Consider the following 19,538-nt stretch of genomic DNA (forward strand, 5'->3'; position numbering starts at 1 on the left):
TGCTTTTTTATCATAAATACAGCTGACTATTAAGCAAAACACAATACAAACTGGCAAGAGAAGAAGGTATTCTCCCTCTAGGTGACCTCACTTGTGCCCACTCCAATGTTACTTAAAGCCAGTAACAGGGTAACAGAAGGTCTATTAAAAAAAATGGTTTGTACCATCATACTAGACCAAGAAAAATTCTCTTCTCTCTTTCTGGTGTAACTCAAAACTCCTGCATAACATGCTCATACTGTACTGTACTATCATACTATAGAAAGAATCCTATAACCTGGATGTGAGGTCATCAACAGTTAAAACAGTGGTTTCACAATAATTATTAAAATCATTACAAATACTGTAATGCTACTAGTTTCTAATATGCTAATTTAATATAAGTAACAGCACTATTGTATGGTAGTAACTCACCGATAACTTTTCCATACTGCGAAAAGTATTCTTTCAACTTTTCTCTTGTCATATTAGCACTAATGCTTCCAACAAATATACGTGCATTTACTGTGTTAGGGTCATTTGTCAAGTCAGACATGCCTTGACGAGGCGAGTAGTCTCTTCCTCCTCTGAAAATAAAGTAAGGCATTTTCAAAACATTAGTCATTTTCTCACCTGATAATGCAGTAAGGCATTGTCATGCCAATACTACATACAGTATACAGTACAATACTTGATGCGTTAGTAATACACATTACATAAACGTATAAGCATTTCCCAAACATATCAGAGCTAAAGTATCTGGATGAAATAGCTGAATATTCATAAAAATACACAAAAAATTCTAAAACCAAAATGGCATCCCCAAGAACACCAAGTAAAGATATGGTACTAATTATTACACGAGTAATCTGAAAAGCATTTCATCATCTCGTTACACAACCATAGCTGAGTAATGCTTGTCAGAGTTGACAGGAGAGACTTCTTGGTAAAGTGAGAAATGGCATTTTAATAATACAATAAAGTTTCATATATACTTACCAAGTAATTACATAGCTATGCTTTACACTGGTGCAGCAGGTTAAATTTGAAATTCGCAGTAGTGCTCTGATTGTTTAGTGTAGGTGACCAGTCCCCCCCTACTAACGGGACTACTAGGAACGACTTAGCAGACAACCTCATCCTGTTTCTGCTCTTGTGTCCATCAGAGGGGAGGTGGGCAGGCTCCGATTTTGCAATTACTTGGTATGTATATACAAAACTTTATTTTATTATAAAAATGCCATTTTTGTGTAAGTAACTTACCAAGTAATTATAAAGCTGAATCCCACACTGACAGGAAGTGGGATACATGGACATACTCCATTCCAAAACATTAAGTTATGTAATGAATTTGAAATAGACAAAGTTGCTAGCATTGGAAAACAAAGCTTGCCGTTTCCTTATCAACTAAGAGAGCCACTGCAGGAGTATACTGCCTCTGGTTGGTGTCCATCTTAACTTGTAGTAGCACAGCAGTACAGCCGAGGATTGACTCTGCTAATTGGGAGCTCTTGGGTGGAAAGTACCAGAGTTGTCTTCTCCAGCAGCAGAGTACGCTCTCCTAATCATCTAACGAAGCCAGAAAGAAATCGTGTTCTTGGACACCTCTTTCTTGGCTGAGCCAGCACAAACGAAGAGTTGTCAACACTCAGGCTGGAGATGGCGAATTCTCTTCAGATATCACCACAGCACTCTCACAGGACACAGTAGCCTCTCGTCTGGGTCATTACCAATAAAGTCCTCTAGGGAGGGAATAGTGAAGGACTCAAACCTAGCATCAGGGGCCAATAGGTTCCGAGTCTTAGCTACAAAGTCCAGGACGAAATCGAGCGTAACTGATCCCATCCCCATCCCCTGAGTGTTACATATGGAAGGAAAGTCCATGAAATTCTCATACTCTCTTCACCGATGCCAGGGTAAGCAGGAAGACGGTCTTGAGGGTCAGATCCATCTGACAACTCGTAAAGGCTCGTACAGGGCATGAGTCATGCTCCTTAGAATGAGAGTAATGTCCCACGCAGGGGGCCTGAAGTCCCTGGGTGGGCAAGACCTCTCGAAGTTTCTCATCAGAAGAGAAATCTCAAAAGAAGAGGAGATATCTAACCCCCTTCAGCCGCAAGACTAGCCTGAGTGCAGCTCTGTAGCCTTTTACAGCTGAAATGGAGAGAAGCTTCTCTCAGGGAAGAGAGATGAGGAAGTCCGCGACCTGCTGAACAGAAACTCCGACTGGAGAAACACCCGTCTAAGACACCAACTACAGAAGATGGCCCACTTTCCATGGTATAAGGCTACAGAGGACTGCCCGAGGTGTCCTGCCATCTCCATTGCTGCACGATGTGAAAAGCCTCTCGCTCGCAGGAGATGCTGGATAACCACCAGCCGTGAAGACACAGGGAATGCACTGCCTGATGATACCACTCTACGTGAGGTCAACACAGGAGGATGGGCCAGGGGGGAATCTCTCTCGATGCCTCAGAAAGAAGAGCTTGTAGGTCGGGATACCAAACAGCCTGGGGCCATTTAGGAGCTACTAGAATCAACCTGAGATTCGGGGTGATCATCACCTGGCTGATCACCCTGTGAATCAGGCAAAATGGAGGAAAGGCATAGACATGAAAGGTTGTCCCATGGGTGTTGGAACGCGTCCTCTGCAGCGGCCCATGGGTCCAGCATGACCAAACAGAAGACCTGAAGTTTTGTGTTGTGCCGGGTGACAAACAGATTGATGCCTGGAAACCCCCACAGATCGAAAAACTTCTCCACAGTGTCTGGGTGAAAGGACCACCTGATTCTGGCAGCTGAGCTTGTTTGCCACTACATTCCTCTTGCCTGGGATGTACCTGGCTGACAGCTCTACAGAGCCCACTCGTGCACCTGCGATGTCAACTGATGGAGCGGAAGGGACTCCAGGGTTTGAAGGCTAATCGAAATCAGCAATACTAGTTTACCGAAATCCAGTTATCCAACCGGCGAATAATAAACAAAGCTGCTTCAAACACTTGATGTTTACATCAAGCACAGCAGAAAGAGAATGAGGTTGTCTGCTAAGTTGTTCCAAGTATTCCCGTTAGTGGCTGGGACTGGTCACCTACACTAAACAATCGAAGTGCTACCACGAATTTCAAATTTAAGCATTTGCATGAGTAGAAAGTATAGCTATGTAATTACTTGGCAATTTACTTATATAAAAAGGCTGGTTCATGCAATGCAATGCCCAACACTTACTTGTTTAAGCATTTATTCAGTGCTTGATTATTTCACCAAAGCAGCTGCTAAGGAATAAACAAAAACAGGTTTGTTTGTCATATGAACACAAAAAACTCTACACACTGTACATTGGTTTCTTCTCTAACCTGGGTGATCTGCTTCTACTCCTACTGCGTGTGCGACTGCGGGTTTGTGACCGGCGATGATCACGATCTCTAATATCTCTTCTGGACATGGTAGACTGATTACAATGACACCTGAAAAGTCAAAGCCAAAATTAATAATCAACAAAAATATGATATGATAAATTAGTATCATTACCTTAGTGTGAACATGATGTAGAGGAAAACAAGTTATTAGTGCACACTATTACAGTATCTGGATTTTTATTAAAACTTTTATAGAAACTTTTATAGCTTTAGTAAATAACCTGCTCACTTCGTTGGCTTCTTGGATTTCATTATGACTCCATGCCCACTGCAACCCTTATCAGGTCAACTGCCCTATTCCTAAGCAGTGATTCTTTTATGAAAGAGGTAGTTAGGGCTGACTTTGCTATTATAGATGGTCACATGAGCTCGTGCTAAATTGTTTTGGTGTTCGCTGGTGAAAACCCACCAAAATAATGACCTGAACCACCATTTCTTAACTTTATGATAGTTAATCCAGAGCACTCCCGCCTATGGAACCTGATTTGCATTTAAACGGTACAGTTTTAAATGTCAATGAGTCTTTTGAGACTTTAGGCCTAACTTCTGATAAGAAATTGACTTTTGAGAAGCATGTATGTAACACTAGTTCCTGTTTCTCAAATATTTGGTATCTTGCAGAAATGTTTTTGTATGTTTCAGGATGAAATTATTGTATCTACTGGTAAGTGCTGTAACTCTTTTCTTAAATTATCGTACTTTTCCCTATTTTTGTCTTCAGGTGCTGACTCTCTTCTCAAACCCTTAGATACAGTCAAGTCATTAGTCAAGTTTATTCTGCCACCTCTAAATGCTGACTTGCGGCACTGACGTAAATTCAGTTATGTTTGTTACGTAAAATCACAATTTTTGAAAATAAATTGCATTTTTCCTATCTATACAAACCTGAGGTTCTTTATATTAAGATTTACTTTCAGCGAAGTTGGACATGCCCGTTAAACTCTTGGACAAGGTGGTTAGGCAGTAACTACCATCAGGTAGGCAAGGAATACCAGCCTGCACGGATATAACCATTCCAGTTTGCCTTTCGGTCCAGGTTCTGATTGAGGGGTGGCATGAGGCGGGCATAAAATGTAATGTAAAGGGCCTCAGGTTTGTACAGTTAGGAAAAATACAATTTACTTTCAAAAACTGTGATTTGTTCCAACGAGACATACAAACCATCGTCGGTCCTTTACATCAGTCGTCTATGCTAAGTCACATCTAAAGCTATTACCACTGTAGGCCGAGGTTATATTTTTGCACAGGCCTCGGCTACTTTTCATTCAAGGCGATAAATGAATTTATAATAAGATAAATGAATTTATAATAAGTAAAACGAGTGCATTCTCGAGTCGGCACTCGAGCGTTCAAATAGCTTATAGGCCTAGCGGACCAAACAACCAGCCTACAATTGCCTAATAAACAGGTAGCCAACAGTAATTCGGCCTTAGCATATGCTCCTATTTAAAACTAACTGAACTAATAAACTGTCCTGCAAAAAATCTTCAATTGCGTCATACGTTATATTGCAAATTCAACAACGTAGTACCTTACAAATGAAATGCCCTGCCTAGGCCTACGAGTAAAGCACCCACGACTAGTCTAGGCCTAGAGGCTACCCACAACGCTGGCCAAAGGCGAAATAGTCTAGAGTAATACTACGTCTTCCACAAGGTGAGTTCCTGTCATTATTAACAGCGGACGTCACTTGAAGAAAGAGAATATCGGACAAATCCGTCCTGCTAGGTCTATAAGGTTCACCTTTGGCTACACGCGTTGTATCAGTACCGATATGATGCATCCATGGACACCATTAACAGTAGCATTATAGTGGTAAAGAGCACATGTTATAATTACCGAATAAATATATAAAATGCACAGACTTGGATGTATTTCGGAACACCAACAACAGAAACAAACAAGTAGCGTGGTTCGTGGGTGCGCTCTATTATGTGTGCTTGGCAAACACGTTTCTGTTTGGATGTTGTTTCCTTCACAAAGTTTTTGATTGTGTCTTTTAATAACATTACATTTCATTTATTTCAAATAAATATACAAAGATATACAATAAAAGACATATATATGAATTTATATGAAAAAATATACGCTATTTTCGCAAGAACGTAACTTACAAATACAGCTCAGCTACATATTACTTACACAAAACACAACTGTTGGAACACTTATTAGACGAGTCCTCATTTTGATTGTTTTGTTTTACTTTCTACTGAAAAAAAGGGACTTGGAAAGGAGTTTATTTTCTTATTTAAACCATAACCATTTGCATTATAGTTTTCTGCAACTTTATTGATTTAAATGCAATATTCCGCTTAGTAAATTCTATATAAAGTGCTGTTATTAGACAATGTTAATACTATACTCTTGAAATTCAGTTGTTTACTCCTTCAACTGATTTTTTTTTTTCGAGAAATAGGCAAGTGGAATCTGCTGAACACCATACCAGACTATTTGCAAATTCTCAAGGTTTGGTTTTTTAATTAATGAAAATGGACTTGCATGTCTCCTATATCCAGCAAACCTTTAGTAATGGTTTGCTTTTCTTTAATGAGAGGAAATAGAGACTCACTTTATTGCAGATAAGAACATCAGTAATCTAATCTGAAAGTGGCAGTGGCAGCGTTAGATAGCAGGCTTTTCATAAAGCTAAATTCCGTATTCCAGTTGTTGAGGTAAAAGGGGAAACAAAACGAAACAGATCACTCAATGTAGATAATAGAATATATTCGATTTATCTGGTCTCTTACAAGAGGTTTGGTTAAAATGTTACTTTTTTTTACACTAAAAATAGCTAGTACATCATTATTCTCTAAGGTACGATTAAACTTTCTCAGTGCAATGTTGCTTATTCAGTATCTTTTGCCACTTCTGAATCCCCTACTGGAACCAAAAATACATACATAGGAGAGTTCTTATGAAGAATGTAAAAAGGATATGGTCAAGGAAAACACAAAATTTTCTTGAACCGGCTTTTGTGTATTAAAGTCTTCCTAATCTTTTACCATTCTTCAATCACTTGTAGTGAAAATTTGAGCGATCATGCATTCGAAGTAAGTCTACAGTGTCGACGGTGTAGCATTTTACAAACTAAAACCAACGCCAGGCTCCGTGCCCAGCTGAGCAAACAGCACAACAAATCGATACCTGGTAACTGCCTCAAGTGTACGACTCTTGATCGGTTGACTTGACCAAAGAGCGATGCCAACGGCCTTACTTGTGTATTTCCTTTTCCATGTAATAAATTCGGCAGGCGCAAAGAAAGAAAGGTATAATTCCCACATCATTTTCAAAGTATAATGTCTCATCTTTGTTATAATATACCAAGTCTCTCTCTCTCTCTCTCACACATACAAACAAAACGGTCGTGTCTTCAGTTCACTGTACACAGTAATCTATGGTCCCGTCTGTCATACCTACGAGCGTACAAGATTTTCTATTTAAAAAGGGTAGATTTGAAGAACAATTCAAATGTTTTGATCCAGCGTAAACACAGGATCAGGAGCATTTTCTTTGGACAAAAGAACAAATTTAACAGCAAGTATGACAGAGACAGAGAAGAAGAAGGTGGACAGCAGTGATGAGAATATTATGATGGATATCTGGTGCAATAAGTGAGGATAGGATTAGGAATGAGTAGGCTCTGTAGGAGGGTCAACAAAGGTGGTTGAAATATCAAAGGAAGTGCAGGAAGGGAGACTGAGACGGTAAGGACATCTACTGAGAAGGGGCCAAGAGCATGCTGGAAGGCATGCTATGGAGATGGAAGTGCAGAGTAGAAGAAGATGAGAAAGACCAAGTAAGAGATGGAGAGAGTGTTTGAGGGAAGTAGAAGTGCAGCAGTTAGATGGAAGCAGGGCATCCAAAATGGCAACACCATCTAGAAACGGGACTGAGCTGAGATGATTACCTATCTTTCGTCGACATGGAGTATAGAAATAAATTTATTAATGAACACAAAATACTATCCATTACCTAATAACTGCATATATAACTTTTCGTTATCTTGGTAATTGATGTGATTAAATATGCCAGGGTATTCAGGACCACATTAAAATTAGAAATTACAATGGACAGATATATTCTGTACCTAAACTTTAAAACTTTGTAACAAATTTTATTCTATGCAATTTTTTCATTAATTGTTAATGAGATACAGGGGCGTCCCTTGGATAGGCAGACTACCCCCATTTTGCCATCATATCCTCACCAGGAAATCACGGCTCTCAGTTTTAGAGGAATTTCTTCAGATTGAGAAATCTGAGGCTGTGAGGAAATTTTTAAAAACTAGTGTATTTCGGACTAACGTTATCAAGTATTAGCAATATTACGTCAACTGTTGAGGCCATAGGAAAACATTAAATATTAAATTTGAGCTATATTAGGTACAGATTATTTCTGTCCTTTCAAAGTATGTCCATATACCATTATATATTAAACATACATTGTGGTCCCGAATACCCTGCCACATTTAAGCACATCAATTGTCAAGATAATAAAAAGTTATACAATTATCTTTTAAATTATTCACAGTTTACATATACACAGGGTTATTCAGTAATGGATAGTATTTTATGTTTAACAACAAATTTATTTCTATACATGTCTCCATTTTTGTCGGCAATCTGTCTCCCACTCTTTCCCGTCTCTGGATGGGTGGAGAGTGGGGGTTGTTCTGAGGTGGAATGCGTTGGGTGAGCTACTCAGGCACCGTCATTGCTCTCTATCTACCCATCTTCGGATTGGTGGAGGGTGGGTTGGGTTTCTTTCCTCTGGGGTCTACCACACCTCCCTGGGATGAGCGAGTGAGTTGCAGACTTGCAGTGGTCATCGACGCACACACACAGAGCGTTGCTAATTGTGCTGTCATAAAGAGGAAACTTTCAAGAGTATGTTGATAGAACAGTCGTACTGTACAAAAAGAAGTACCAATTTACAGGTTCTACAACCTCCTGTACTTATTGAAAGAACGACCTCTCAACGTTATCAGTGTCATAGACAAGCAGCAACTGATATCATGCTGCAGGCTCATCTGCCAATTCTAACTGAAAACCTGCTGAACGACCAGCAAGGAAATGAGATGTTCTTGACATTTAGTAGGTTCTTCACCCACTAAATGTCAAGGGTCTAGAATTAATACATGCCTCCACCTCATGGAGTGTGGTTTCTGATTCATGTGGCCCTCCTCCCAAATGCCCAGATTGCAAAGTGTTAATAACTGTCAAACATGTATTGTGTGAATGTCTAAAATATAGCCTGTAGCGATCATCAAATTTTGGAAATAGATCAATGAAGGAAATTTTGTCAGAATGTTACATTTTCAGTATTACCAATTTTAATGTTCATGAGGAGCTGCGATTTAATTGATAAAATATACTGAGCTGAGAAGACTACCTATCTTTCGTAGACATGGAGTATAGAAATAAATTTGTTAATGAACACAAAATACTATCCATTACTGAATAACTGTGCATATATAAATTGTAAATAATTTAAAAAGATAATTAAATAACTTTTCGTTATCTTGGTAATTGATGTGATTAAATATGCCAGGGAATTCAGGACCACATTATAATCAGAAAAATGTTATAATGGTAAGTTGACATGCTGTGAGAGGACAGATATCTTCTGTACCTAATTGAACTTGAATGGCAAATTAATGTTTACCCAAATTCTAATAGCTACGGTAATGTTGCCAGTAGTCGATAACCGTTCTTAGCAGAACTTGGTTATTATGCACAAGAGTCATATCATCATTCAAGTGTAAATGGATGAGATTACAAGCTCTATTTTACCTTCATATTTATCCTCACCAGGAAATCAGGGCTCTCAGTTTAAGAGGAATTTCTTCAGATTGAGAAATCTGAGGCTGTGAAGAAATTTTTAAAGACTGGTGTATTTCAGATACACGTTGTCAAGTATTAGCAACATTAACATAGAAATTGAAGATAAGGGAAAACAATATTAATTTAATGTATGAGCAATTTTAGGTACAGAATAATTCTGTCCTTTCAAAGTATGTCCATTTATACTCAATGAGACATGTGGTCCTGAATACCCTGCCACATTTAATCACATCAATTGTCAAGATAACAAAAAGGTATATAATTATCTTTTTAAATTTTTCACAGTTTATATATACACAAAGTTATTCAGTAATGGATAGTATTTTATGTTTGATGACAAATTTATTTCTTTATTACATGTCTCCTCCATTTTCGGCGGCAATCTGTCTCCCACTTTCCCGTCTCTGGATGGGTGGAGAGTGGGGGTTTCTGTCTGAGGTGAAATGCGAGGGGTGAGCTACTCAGGCACTGTCATCGCTCTCGATCTACCCATCTCCGGATTGGGGGAGGGTCGGTACTCGGGTTTCTTCCCTCTGGGGTCTACCACTCATCCCTGGGATGGGCGATTGCAGTGGTCATTGACGCACGCACAGAGCATTACTATTTGTGCTGTTATAAAGAGGAAACTTTCAAAAGTATGTTGACAGGACAGTTGTACTGTACAAAAAGAATTTACAGGTTCTACAGCCTCCTGTACTTATTGAAAGAACGATCCCTCAGCGTTATCAGTGTCATAGACAAGCAGCAACTGATATCATGCTGCAGGCTCATCTGCCAATTCTAACTGAAAACCTGCTGAACGACCAGCAAGGAAATGAGGTGTTGTGACTTGTCAGGGGATTAGCAACATCAGGTTCTTCACCTACTGAATGTCAAGGGTCTAGAATTAACACATGCCTCCAACCCATGGAGTGTGGTTTCTGATTCACTCTTAGGCAATGACTTAGTGCCCAACATCTTTCCTCAACGCAACCTTCACCAATCTAACGAGGCGTTCCACCAACATCCCCACCATGGTGCATTCAATAAACAGGCTGGGTCGCCAGGCACCTTCAACAGGTTAGAAAGATTTTAACATTGTCCGAGTAGAACACCGTGGAATTGCCAAATTGCAGTCAGCAACCGAAAGGGACTTGGTAAGCTCTAGGTGGACAGTTCGAACAACAGTACAGGTAAAAAGAGGAATATACAACTTCTTGGAAGGAAAATAAACACTAAATAAGGAACCAGCAAAGTCTAGACCTGTAAAAGTGAAAGGAGGGGCAGATTCAACTCTCAACTCAGGAAGGGGAACCACAGGCTGAGAACAGGCCATGGCTTCACATTGACAAGCAACACATTCTCTGGAAACCCTCTTTGCAGCCTGACGAAGACGAATGATCCAATGATTGTTTCATAAAGTACAGACAAGCGTAGCAACACCAACATGTTTAAGTAACCCATGTGGGAACGAACCAACTACAAAGCAATGCGAGTATGTAAGGACGGGATTGAGTGACATACTGGCTGGGTGTTGACTCGTTTATTGGTAGTTCCTTACTGAATGAATGTACAGTTGTTGTTGTTCCAGATTTAGCTGGCCTTGTGCCAACAAGGGCTCTTGCTCCTAGAGCAGCCCGTAACTCTATGTTGATGATGAGTCTGTACAGAGTCTTCGAAGATGTTATTGGCCTGTGAGAGCGGTAAAGTAGCATGTACTGTACACACAGACAGGGGAAAACAGAGGTAATGATTCGGGCATCTGTGTTTGTCGGCAGACAAACAGATGGCGAATGTGAGAGACAATAAACGTACAGTGATAAAACATATATCAATGGAAAGGCCAGGAAATTCTACATGTGGCCAGTTGCATGAGATTCGAGACAAATTAATGAATAGAATGCAGTAGCATAATATGTGTGAAATGGCGAGACGTTTGGCGTCCTCACAAACAGAAACATACTGCGGATGTGGCCTACTAAATTGTCTTATAATTTCTGCAACGCCATGATTTGGTTATCAGACTTCGGTTTCCCAGACAAGGCAAGTTGCATAAGGTCCTGAATGTGGGCCCCAATGATTTCATCTGGGTCTCTGTACCTCTCTTCTAAAAGCTGGCATGCTATCATGTAATGGGCTGCTGTCTGGGTTAGGCCCTGTATCACACACTTTGCCTTGCCCTCCAGTACAGAGTGAAGGCACATAAATTTGGAGACAGAGAGGCATAGGCTTGTCATCAACAATAGCCTTGAACTGGTCCCAAAACAGCCTCCACACTGTTATTTCCCTGGCAAATTTTACCAGTTGAAGCTTAGGCAATTGCATGCTATGTGCCTCAATACTAGCTTCACTAGCAGAAACTACACTGCCCTCACTAGCCTTATTAGAAAGCACAAATCTGTCCTTACCTAGCCTTTCTAGGGTTTCTGCTGTGGCAACATGGATTTTTCCCACCTCTTGCAGAAAACGGTTGGCCTCATATATTCCTCTTTTAACTTCTTCAGGATTCTTGATCATGCATTGTACCCTTTGATTTATTTCTTCCCAGTTGGCCTTCTTGGAGTCGCACTGATCCATTAGGATCGTCATCTTGTGCCATATAGGCTCGCCTTGTGAGGCACCACTTAAATTTTCCACGGCACAACGCAGCCATGTTGCCGTTCTCAATCGCGCCGATTCAAGTCCTCCTAACTCGTTTAACTCTCTTGTAAAACCGTGAAATTCCTCTTCACTTTCTTCTTCATCCTGGGTCTGGGCATCATGTTATGTTTAGGTAGGTCATGAGCTCCTCAGTTTGAGACAGTCTCTTCAGTTCACAAAAAACTCACAGCTTCTCTCTTGATTTCTTTACAAAAGATTAAAAAATGGCTTGGGGATCACGCAGGTCCCATATCTCTTTTATGTATCTCAATTCACTCTGAAAATGACAAGACACACAAATCAGTTGGTACAACAGATTAGTTTCAACAGCAAAAAATGGCGATGAACTACAAAAAAAAAGGGTATAAACCCAAGGCACAGGGGATGGGGTAAAAGATGCGACCACCAAATACAGGGGAAACTCAGCATTTGTTTTACAACACAAATATAATTTACAAGGATTACACACGCTCTAAATTGTCATTTAAAAAAATCTGTAACAATTATTCAATACGTGCTTCTTAAAATGGATAGACTTTAAAAACAATGCAAATGTTTTGATCCAGCGTAAACACAGGATCAGGAGCGTTCTCTTTGAACAAAAAAAAAAAAAACATAAATTTAACACACCTTGTTGTGGTTCCAACGTCTGGCGACAGCACTTTCCGTTAAGGATCCCGCCTGCCCATATGTAAACATTCCAGTTTGCTTTCGCCCATATGCAAATATTCCAGTTTGCTTTCGACCGTCATGTGTTGCCTACTTTGGTTTGGATATGGTTCTCTCTGGTTTGGATTTCTTTGCCTGACTGTCGTTAAGCTCTTTATTATCCCGGTGGGATCTTTCTGTATTTTTGTGTATATATTATGTGTTTGATATTTATTAATATACAAACCCACAATTTATGATAGCCTTGCACAGGCCGTTGTCCCCCTGCGTCTGTGTCTTGGGTTTGAGGGCTAAGGGCCTATTTAGAGGGGCGTAACCAAGTGGTAATGCTTCTTTTCCAGTAGTCCTTTATTTAGATTCTGAAGGCGTTCCCTTGTACGTTCGGATGTGTTAGACTGGGACGTAATATCTTCACTCCCCTTCATTGATCGGGACGTAACAAGTTCACTCCCCTTCTTGGGGCCCCACCGTCCGTGCACAAGGGCATGATAGATAGATAGATAGACAGATAATGTAATGATACATTTGAATTTCGGTAGGAATAATGGAAAACCAGCTCCTGTTACTTCTTGGGGCTTGGTGGGGTGAGGGGGGGCCAAGTTGAGGCTTGGGGAGAGAAATTTGAGTCTTGGGGGACAGTTGCCCCCTCAGGCCCCATAAATGACGCCCCTGAAGTAAAGCTGTTTCAAGTTAAAAAAAAAAAACACTGCACCTAACACGAACAGTGTAGTGTGGCCGCAACTGTGTTTGTGGAGTGAACGCTGAGGAACCAGGCTGTCATACCTACGAGCATTTTTCTGTTTAATAAGCAGGAAACTGATTCGTATTGTCTTCTTATCTCGGAAAGTATTGGATATTGCCTTCTGGTGATTTCATACAAATTAAATTTGTTTAATTATTGCCTACCTCATAGGTATGGATTTTAGGGAAAAAATTGATAAACACAAAATACTATCATTTATTGAATAACCGTGTATATACAAGTTGCAATGATATAAGTAAATATTTATATAACTTTTTGTTATCGTCATAAATCATGGGGCTTAATTTGTGAAGGTATCTAGGACTGATCATATAATCCACTTAGTGGGTGTTATCTGGCTGTGTCCGATATAATTACGTAATGTTTACTTAGCCCGATATAACTACCTAATATTTCCTTAGCCAGTAATAGTATTAAAGGTCTGCGGTATGAAATTACCATCACTGATCGTTTAAATACAATCTCCATTAATGCCTTCATATTTATCCAACAGGAAATACACGACTGTAAAGATGCAATCGGATGTTCAGCTGACTCGTCTATTCCATTCGTTGAAATGGAATTACATGTGACAGCGGAAAGGAAGAAAATGAACTGCATGATTTTCACTTAATTGCAGAATGAAGACATGCCAACTGTTTCAGAGAATAGTAGGTTTTCATTCGAACAAATGATTTCTTCGTTTATTTTCGGACCACCATTCTCCCTCCCCCCCGCCAACTATTTTTGCGATTTGGCATCATGCTCACGCTGAATGGTTGTGAGGTGTTAATAATTACTTACAATAATGGTCTCATAATCAAGGAAACTACCTTCAAATGATAACAGAGTCTGAAAAAATGAAAGCATTGCTAACAATAATGATTGGCAAGAAACAAACATTATCCACGGCAGAGCTTTTAGAGGAGCAAAAAAAATCCCTGAACAAATTAATAGCCAAAGGTATTACGATTTACTCCTCGTATCACTCGGTTGAAGCGTAACAATGAAAATCTTCGGTCGTCTCCCAAACCTGATGTCATCCTCAAAAATGAGCCACAGCACAGCTCCCCTCAAAGAGATGACCATCACAGCATATACAGTACAGTACAGTACAGTAGATTTATTTGTTCAGCTGGATACTGCAAACACCTCATATCTATTATAGTTATGTTGTTCTTGCCAGCGTAACTCTGCAAATATGTCAATAGTACTACAGAAATCTCAGTGGTTGTTGACTGGATTAGATCAAGCTGGCCCTAATCCTTAAACTTGGTGTCACAATGACCCCATTGTACAGTAGTTATTATCCAACAGCTCAACCCTACTATTTTCATTTGAGAGAAACCATAGGTTCCACATTCCTGACAGAATTTCACTGACACCCTCATTAACACGATACGTCTAAAACTAAAACCTGTTCTTATCTGCAGAAACCACTTTCTTACACGATGAAATCGTGGACCAGCGACAGCACAGACTAATGAATAGTGTGTTCTGACAGTGGACTAACCAAGGGAAAGAAAAATTATAGTTTCTGTCTTGTTATTTTCCAGAAAACTCGATTGTTCAACTGGGGAATATGAATGGTATTGGTAACGTGAACTAGGAAAATAAAATGCCCGAGTAAAAAAAAATAAATGTTGATGAAGGCCCGAGATTCTAAGTTCTCCTGAATTGACAAAAAAAAAAAAAAAAATGCGGCCATGAATCTTCCACTTTCTTTTCTTTCTGCTTCCCTCACTTCTGTTAGCTGCTCTATCTACAGGGTAATTGTATTCCATCCTCCATCCTCTGATCGGTTTCAGGAAACCCCATAAAGATATAAGAGGGATTTAAAGGCTGATGTCCAGCCTTTTAGCATGGGGAGAAAGATTCGATGTTTCTCACTGTAACGAGAAATTGGGCCCATCAATAAAATGCGTCTAGTTTGTCTGGATCAATTTTCCAGCCAATCACAAATGAGATAAAAAAAAAAAAAGGTGGGGTGATGCCCTCTACATTAATGAGCCTCAAGACCACGTCGTAGCAAAAAAAAAAAAAAAAAAGCTAAGGGGGATCTTCTAGTCTTATAGGTCTGGGATGTTGTTCAGTTCGCGTTTGTTCTTTGTGCAGAGAAGGATGTCTCAAGTAAGATTAAGTTTGTCATTGGTTGTTGCTCATGCGTTTTTTTTGTGTGAGTGTGTGTGTGTAGGCTATGTGTTTGCGTGTCTCGTCTCAAAATTTCTTTTTGTTATTAAGCTTAAAATAGTTTAATATTTTTGGCACAGGTTCACTTATAATTTGTGAATTCTCTCATCTCATCGCACAGGGTTTTGTGAAGATATATAAAATCATTGTGTAAAATTTTAGTGTGGAGTTTCAGCTTTCTGCCACCGAGGTTTTCCTTTTTTTTAATTTTTTTTTCCAGATAATAAAGTTGGCATGTTTCATGTTGCTAGTATGGCTATCCTGGGCGGGAAATTGGCACTCAGCATCTGGTCTCTCATCGGATGAAGACAGCAACGAGAGTAAGTCTAATTGTCCTTAGTCCTTCTTAAAGAATCTTTAGCACTCAGACTTTCGATACTTTTCTTCTGAAAAAATTTCTTTGTGAAATTCACGTGATGAAAAGTACACTGTTATACTACTTATTCGTTAATATCACAGCTTATCTTATTAACCAAAGTACCTTTTCAAGGCTACAGTTATTTCAAAAAGACTAGAGAACAATTACCTCATATCTGAATTTTTTTTTTACCAGAAATGTGCGAGATTTACCTCTGAGGCACTATGAGCTTTAATTTTTCGAATTTGGAATCAGATATCATTTTACTGCGCCGTTGTCAAGCCCGCAGAGAGAAAGGTCTTGTTAAACCCGCCAGGCCACCACAGTTCCCACCTTCTGTCAAGCTTTGGAATTCTTCAGCTTTTTTTGAAAGAGGTGGATCTTCCACATTTGTTATTATTTCGTTTCTGAATGTATTTCATATACAGTGTGAAGTTACCGGACGCACACACACACACACACACACACACACACACACGCAGACACAACCAAAGGCCTTTGGTGTTTTACGACAGTAACCCGTTCAAGTAACTGACATGACCTAATAATGTCACTGCCGAGGGCAATTGTGTGAGTGTATTTTCATACCTGACTAAACACACAGTGAGTGTGCCTGCTTGTATAAACACATGGCTAATTATTCCACAGCAAACATAAAAAGATCACCAGTTATGCAAACAGTCAAGAAAGAAAAAAGTGGATAGATATTCATTCCACCTCGCTAATTTCAAATTGTCTTTGGTCTGAGAGGTCAGTTGCAGAACTTTACTCCCAGCTCTATGGAAGCGACCCAGCTTTCTTTTAGAGAACCAGTTATAGCTTACCTTATATACCCTCCGCATCAGAGGTAAGATTGATTTATCGACTCAAGTTTCGTGGTAGAATGGAGCCTTTTTTTTTTTTTTTACCGAGGAGAAACACTCTTGAATCTTTTCATTTCTCTTTCCGATTTCCATTTCTTAATCAGGAACTCATATTAATCAGATCAAATACTGCTTAATATTTTGAGACGCCTATATTTGATTTTGTCTCATACATTTTCCAAAGTTTAAAGGGATAACGCACTGATGAATAATATTTTATGATATTTTATTACCGTTTAGTTAGAAAAATAAATAGAAAAATAAATTGTGGATGCTATATCAAGAAGAGGAGTTACTAAAGAAATGTATTATCCGGTTGAGGCTAAAGTATAATAGACAGATGTGTGTGTGTGTGTGTGTGCCTTTAATATTGACGAAACTTTATACTTTTCAGATACAAGTGATATCGGTCTAGCAGACCATCGTGAAAGTTCCTGTCCGAAATTAAGAGAGCTGTGCACGTTTATTCCGGATTACAGCAATGTAAGTCTATTGCAGACGGAACCATTAAACGGAGCTCACACAGTCATTCTTGAATGTCATTCACCGACCTGACAGTATCTGAAGATTGTCATGCCTGAGAACACACGATCATTGTGGAATGCCATTCCTGTCTCCAGTCAACTCAATCGCTTTCTTTAAAAACAGGTCGTAACCGCAAACGATGGGTGAAAGATTGGGTAAAGAACCGTAATGCCTTCACTAATTTAAACCATAGGTTTAAATTCCCTTAGGGGGATACTGCCTTCAGTGCACCTCATGCGGTGCAATGTAGGCATTACTTAAGGTTCTTTGCAGCGTCCCTGCGTCCCCTAGCTGTAACTGCTTTCATTCCTTTTACCGTACCTCCGTTCATATTCTCTTTCTTCCATCTTCCTGTCCACCCATTTCCTGTTCCCCATGCTTGGCATATGCCTAAAATCTATAAATCAATCAATGAATCTTCCATCTTCCTGTTTCGACTCAGGCAATGCTCTTGATAACAAAATTTAAGCTTGGGCAGCAAAAAAGAGATTCAAAGTGTTTGTCCTGATGGCCTAAATTCCATAACAACAACAAAAAAAAAAACCCTATAGGCCCAGTAAATTGCTTTGAGTAATCTTTTCTTGAATCTGTTTACCCCCTTACTAATTTTTATCCCGCCATATTCTGTGAATCCACTACTATATTTGTTTAATTATTTTGTACGCAATATACGTAATGAATGACAAGGGCGAGTCCTACCTCTGGTGTAGCCTCCATTGTGCTTCGGCTCTTTGTCGCCTTTTCTAAGTCCTTTAGAAAAAAGCAGTTCCTAAAAATCTCACGAGGAGGGTTCGCAGATGTCCTCAGTGCTAGCACCACTTCTTTTAGTCATGAATTCTCTTCATTAACCTTCTGAAATTACTTCTTCAAGTGTTCAATCTCCTTTCAACATCATCGTTAGTGGCATCTTTTTTCATTTACCTGAACATTTCTAAAAGTTTTTCATGCACAACGTTTCTTTTATCTTTCCTCGTGTAATTTTCATTTCGTTTGCCCCAAAGTTCGGGCATATCTTTATACATGTCAATGAAAAGCTGCAGGAAAGCCTTGTTGTCGCTGTTTTCAAAAAGCGATGCCATCTCGTCGTTGACGTACATTCCACAGAGAGAGAGAGTGAGAAGACTGGCTGACACTACTGGCATTCACGAATCACAACAACAGACGATCAGTCTTCCACTCATTCCATAAGCTCCGACCACAAGAATGGTGGATTTTTAAATGTTTTGAAATCCACCATTCATAGTTTTAGTGACTGATAGTCCATCATTCCGCTGTTCACACGGTCGGTCGAAATGACATTTACAGAAATACTGATATCCGAACGATCCCTGTGAACTAGGCTTCAGTCTTGTTATTCACTTCTACCATAATTTTCCTCCCTTCCAGTATTAAACGGCTTACCTTGTTTAAGACAAGGCCTTTCATCTTTGTGTTCTTTATTCTTATATGCATTGATGTTTGATTTATCGGATCTTTCCTAGATAGTGACCCCAGAAAAGTTTGGGGGTCGCTATCTAGGACTAATATTTCTTGGGGTCATTATCTTAACGATATTTACAGTCTTTTGTTTATGTGTTTACTGTCATTCCCAACCGGCTAGTACTAAAAACGCCGCAAAGGCGGATGCATACCGGGTTAAAACCCTTGGGGATCACTATCTGGGAAAGATCCGATTTATCATATGTAAACTGAATACATGTTTGGTATACTTTTCCCATTATGTGGTTGTTTCAAAAGCAGCCTCTCACGTTATGGTGAACGTTTACCAAAAAAGAAATAGCTATTCCTCAGGTCTTGCTTGCAAATTATAATTCTACAGCATTCATGTTGCTCTGTAATTGAAATGGCAAGTGAATAATTTTTTTGCTAAGTAAAATGAAGTAGTTGATCACAATATCGACATTTTGAGCGTGTATGCAAAAAATCACATTTGGCATCTGCCCAAACAGCCCTTATGCAAATGCGCTGCATATACCTGTACCTTTGTAGTGTTGAGATGATTTATATTCTCTCATTTTCACCAGATATGCTACAGCAACATTCAATGTGGAAAGGGCAAAGTGTGTTGCTGGGACAAGTGTGTTCGGCGCAGAGTCTGCGTTGATGGAGTGAACTCGGACTAGCGTCTCTTCTTCGAGATAGAAGACACTCGGAAAAGATAGACGCAAATGACGTGGGTTTGTTTTAGGGAAAACATGCTCATCACTTTATTTCCTGTTCTAGAGTCTTTTAATGGTTCTTATCTCACGTATGGTTGTTGTAATTAACAGTGACAGTCTTATTTTCTATTCTGATGATAATTTCTACCATTTAATTCTAGCAGGCTCTTGTCAA

General features: G+C 39.5%; 1 protein-coding gene and 1 long non-coding RNA gene across 5 annotated transcripts in view; one reads left to right on the forward strand and one right to left on the reverse strand.

Annotated features, from left to right (window-relative positions):
- Positions 1-5,389, reverse strand: part of LOC136854174 (nuclear receptor coactivator 5-like) — a 38,033-nt gene extending 32,644 nt beyond the window's left edge. The window contains exons 1-3 of one of the 4 annotated variants that reach the window (XM_067130471.1): positions 5,235-5,362; positions 3,333-3,443; positions 415-566 (exon numbers count right to left, since the gene is read on the reverse strand). In XM_067130471.1, coding sequence (XP_066986572.1) covers positions 415-566; positions 3,333-3,421 — 241 coding nt within the window. In that variant the 5' untranslated portion in view covers positions 3,422-3,443; positions 5,235-5,362. Of the gene's footprint in view, positions 1-414; positions 567-3,332; positions 3,444-4,926; positions 5,068-5,138; positions 5,194-5,234 lie in introns of those variants that run through there. The other 3 variants (XM_067130472.1, XM_067130474.1, XM_067130473.1) reach the window with 3 other exon arrangements.
- Positions 5,390-15,347: 9,958 nt separating this feature from the next.
- Positions 15,348-19,364, forward strand: LOC136854179 (uncharacterized). Its single transcript, XR_010857658.1, has 4 exons — positions 15,348-15,398; positions 15,679-15,778; positions 17,074-17,162; positions 19,229-19,364. It is a non-coding gene; the product is annotated as an uncharacterized lncRNA (long non-coding RNA).
- The last annotated feature ends 174 nt before the right edge of the window (positions 19,365-19,538 follow it).

Source organism: Macrobrachium rosenbergii, chromosome 28 (assembly GCF_040412425.1).
Source record: "Macrobrachium rosenbergii isolate ZJJX-2024 chromosome 28, ASM4041242v1, whole genome shotgun sequence".
Taxonomy (NCBI): Eukaryota; Metazoa; Arthropoda; class Malacostraca; order Decapoda; family Palaemonidae; genus Macrobrachium; species Macrobrachium rosenbergii.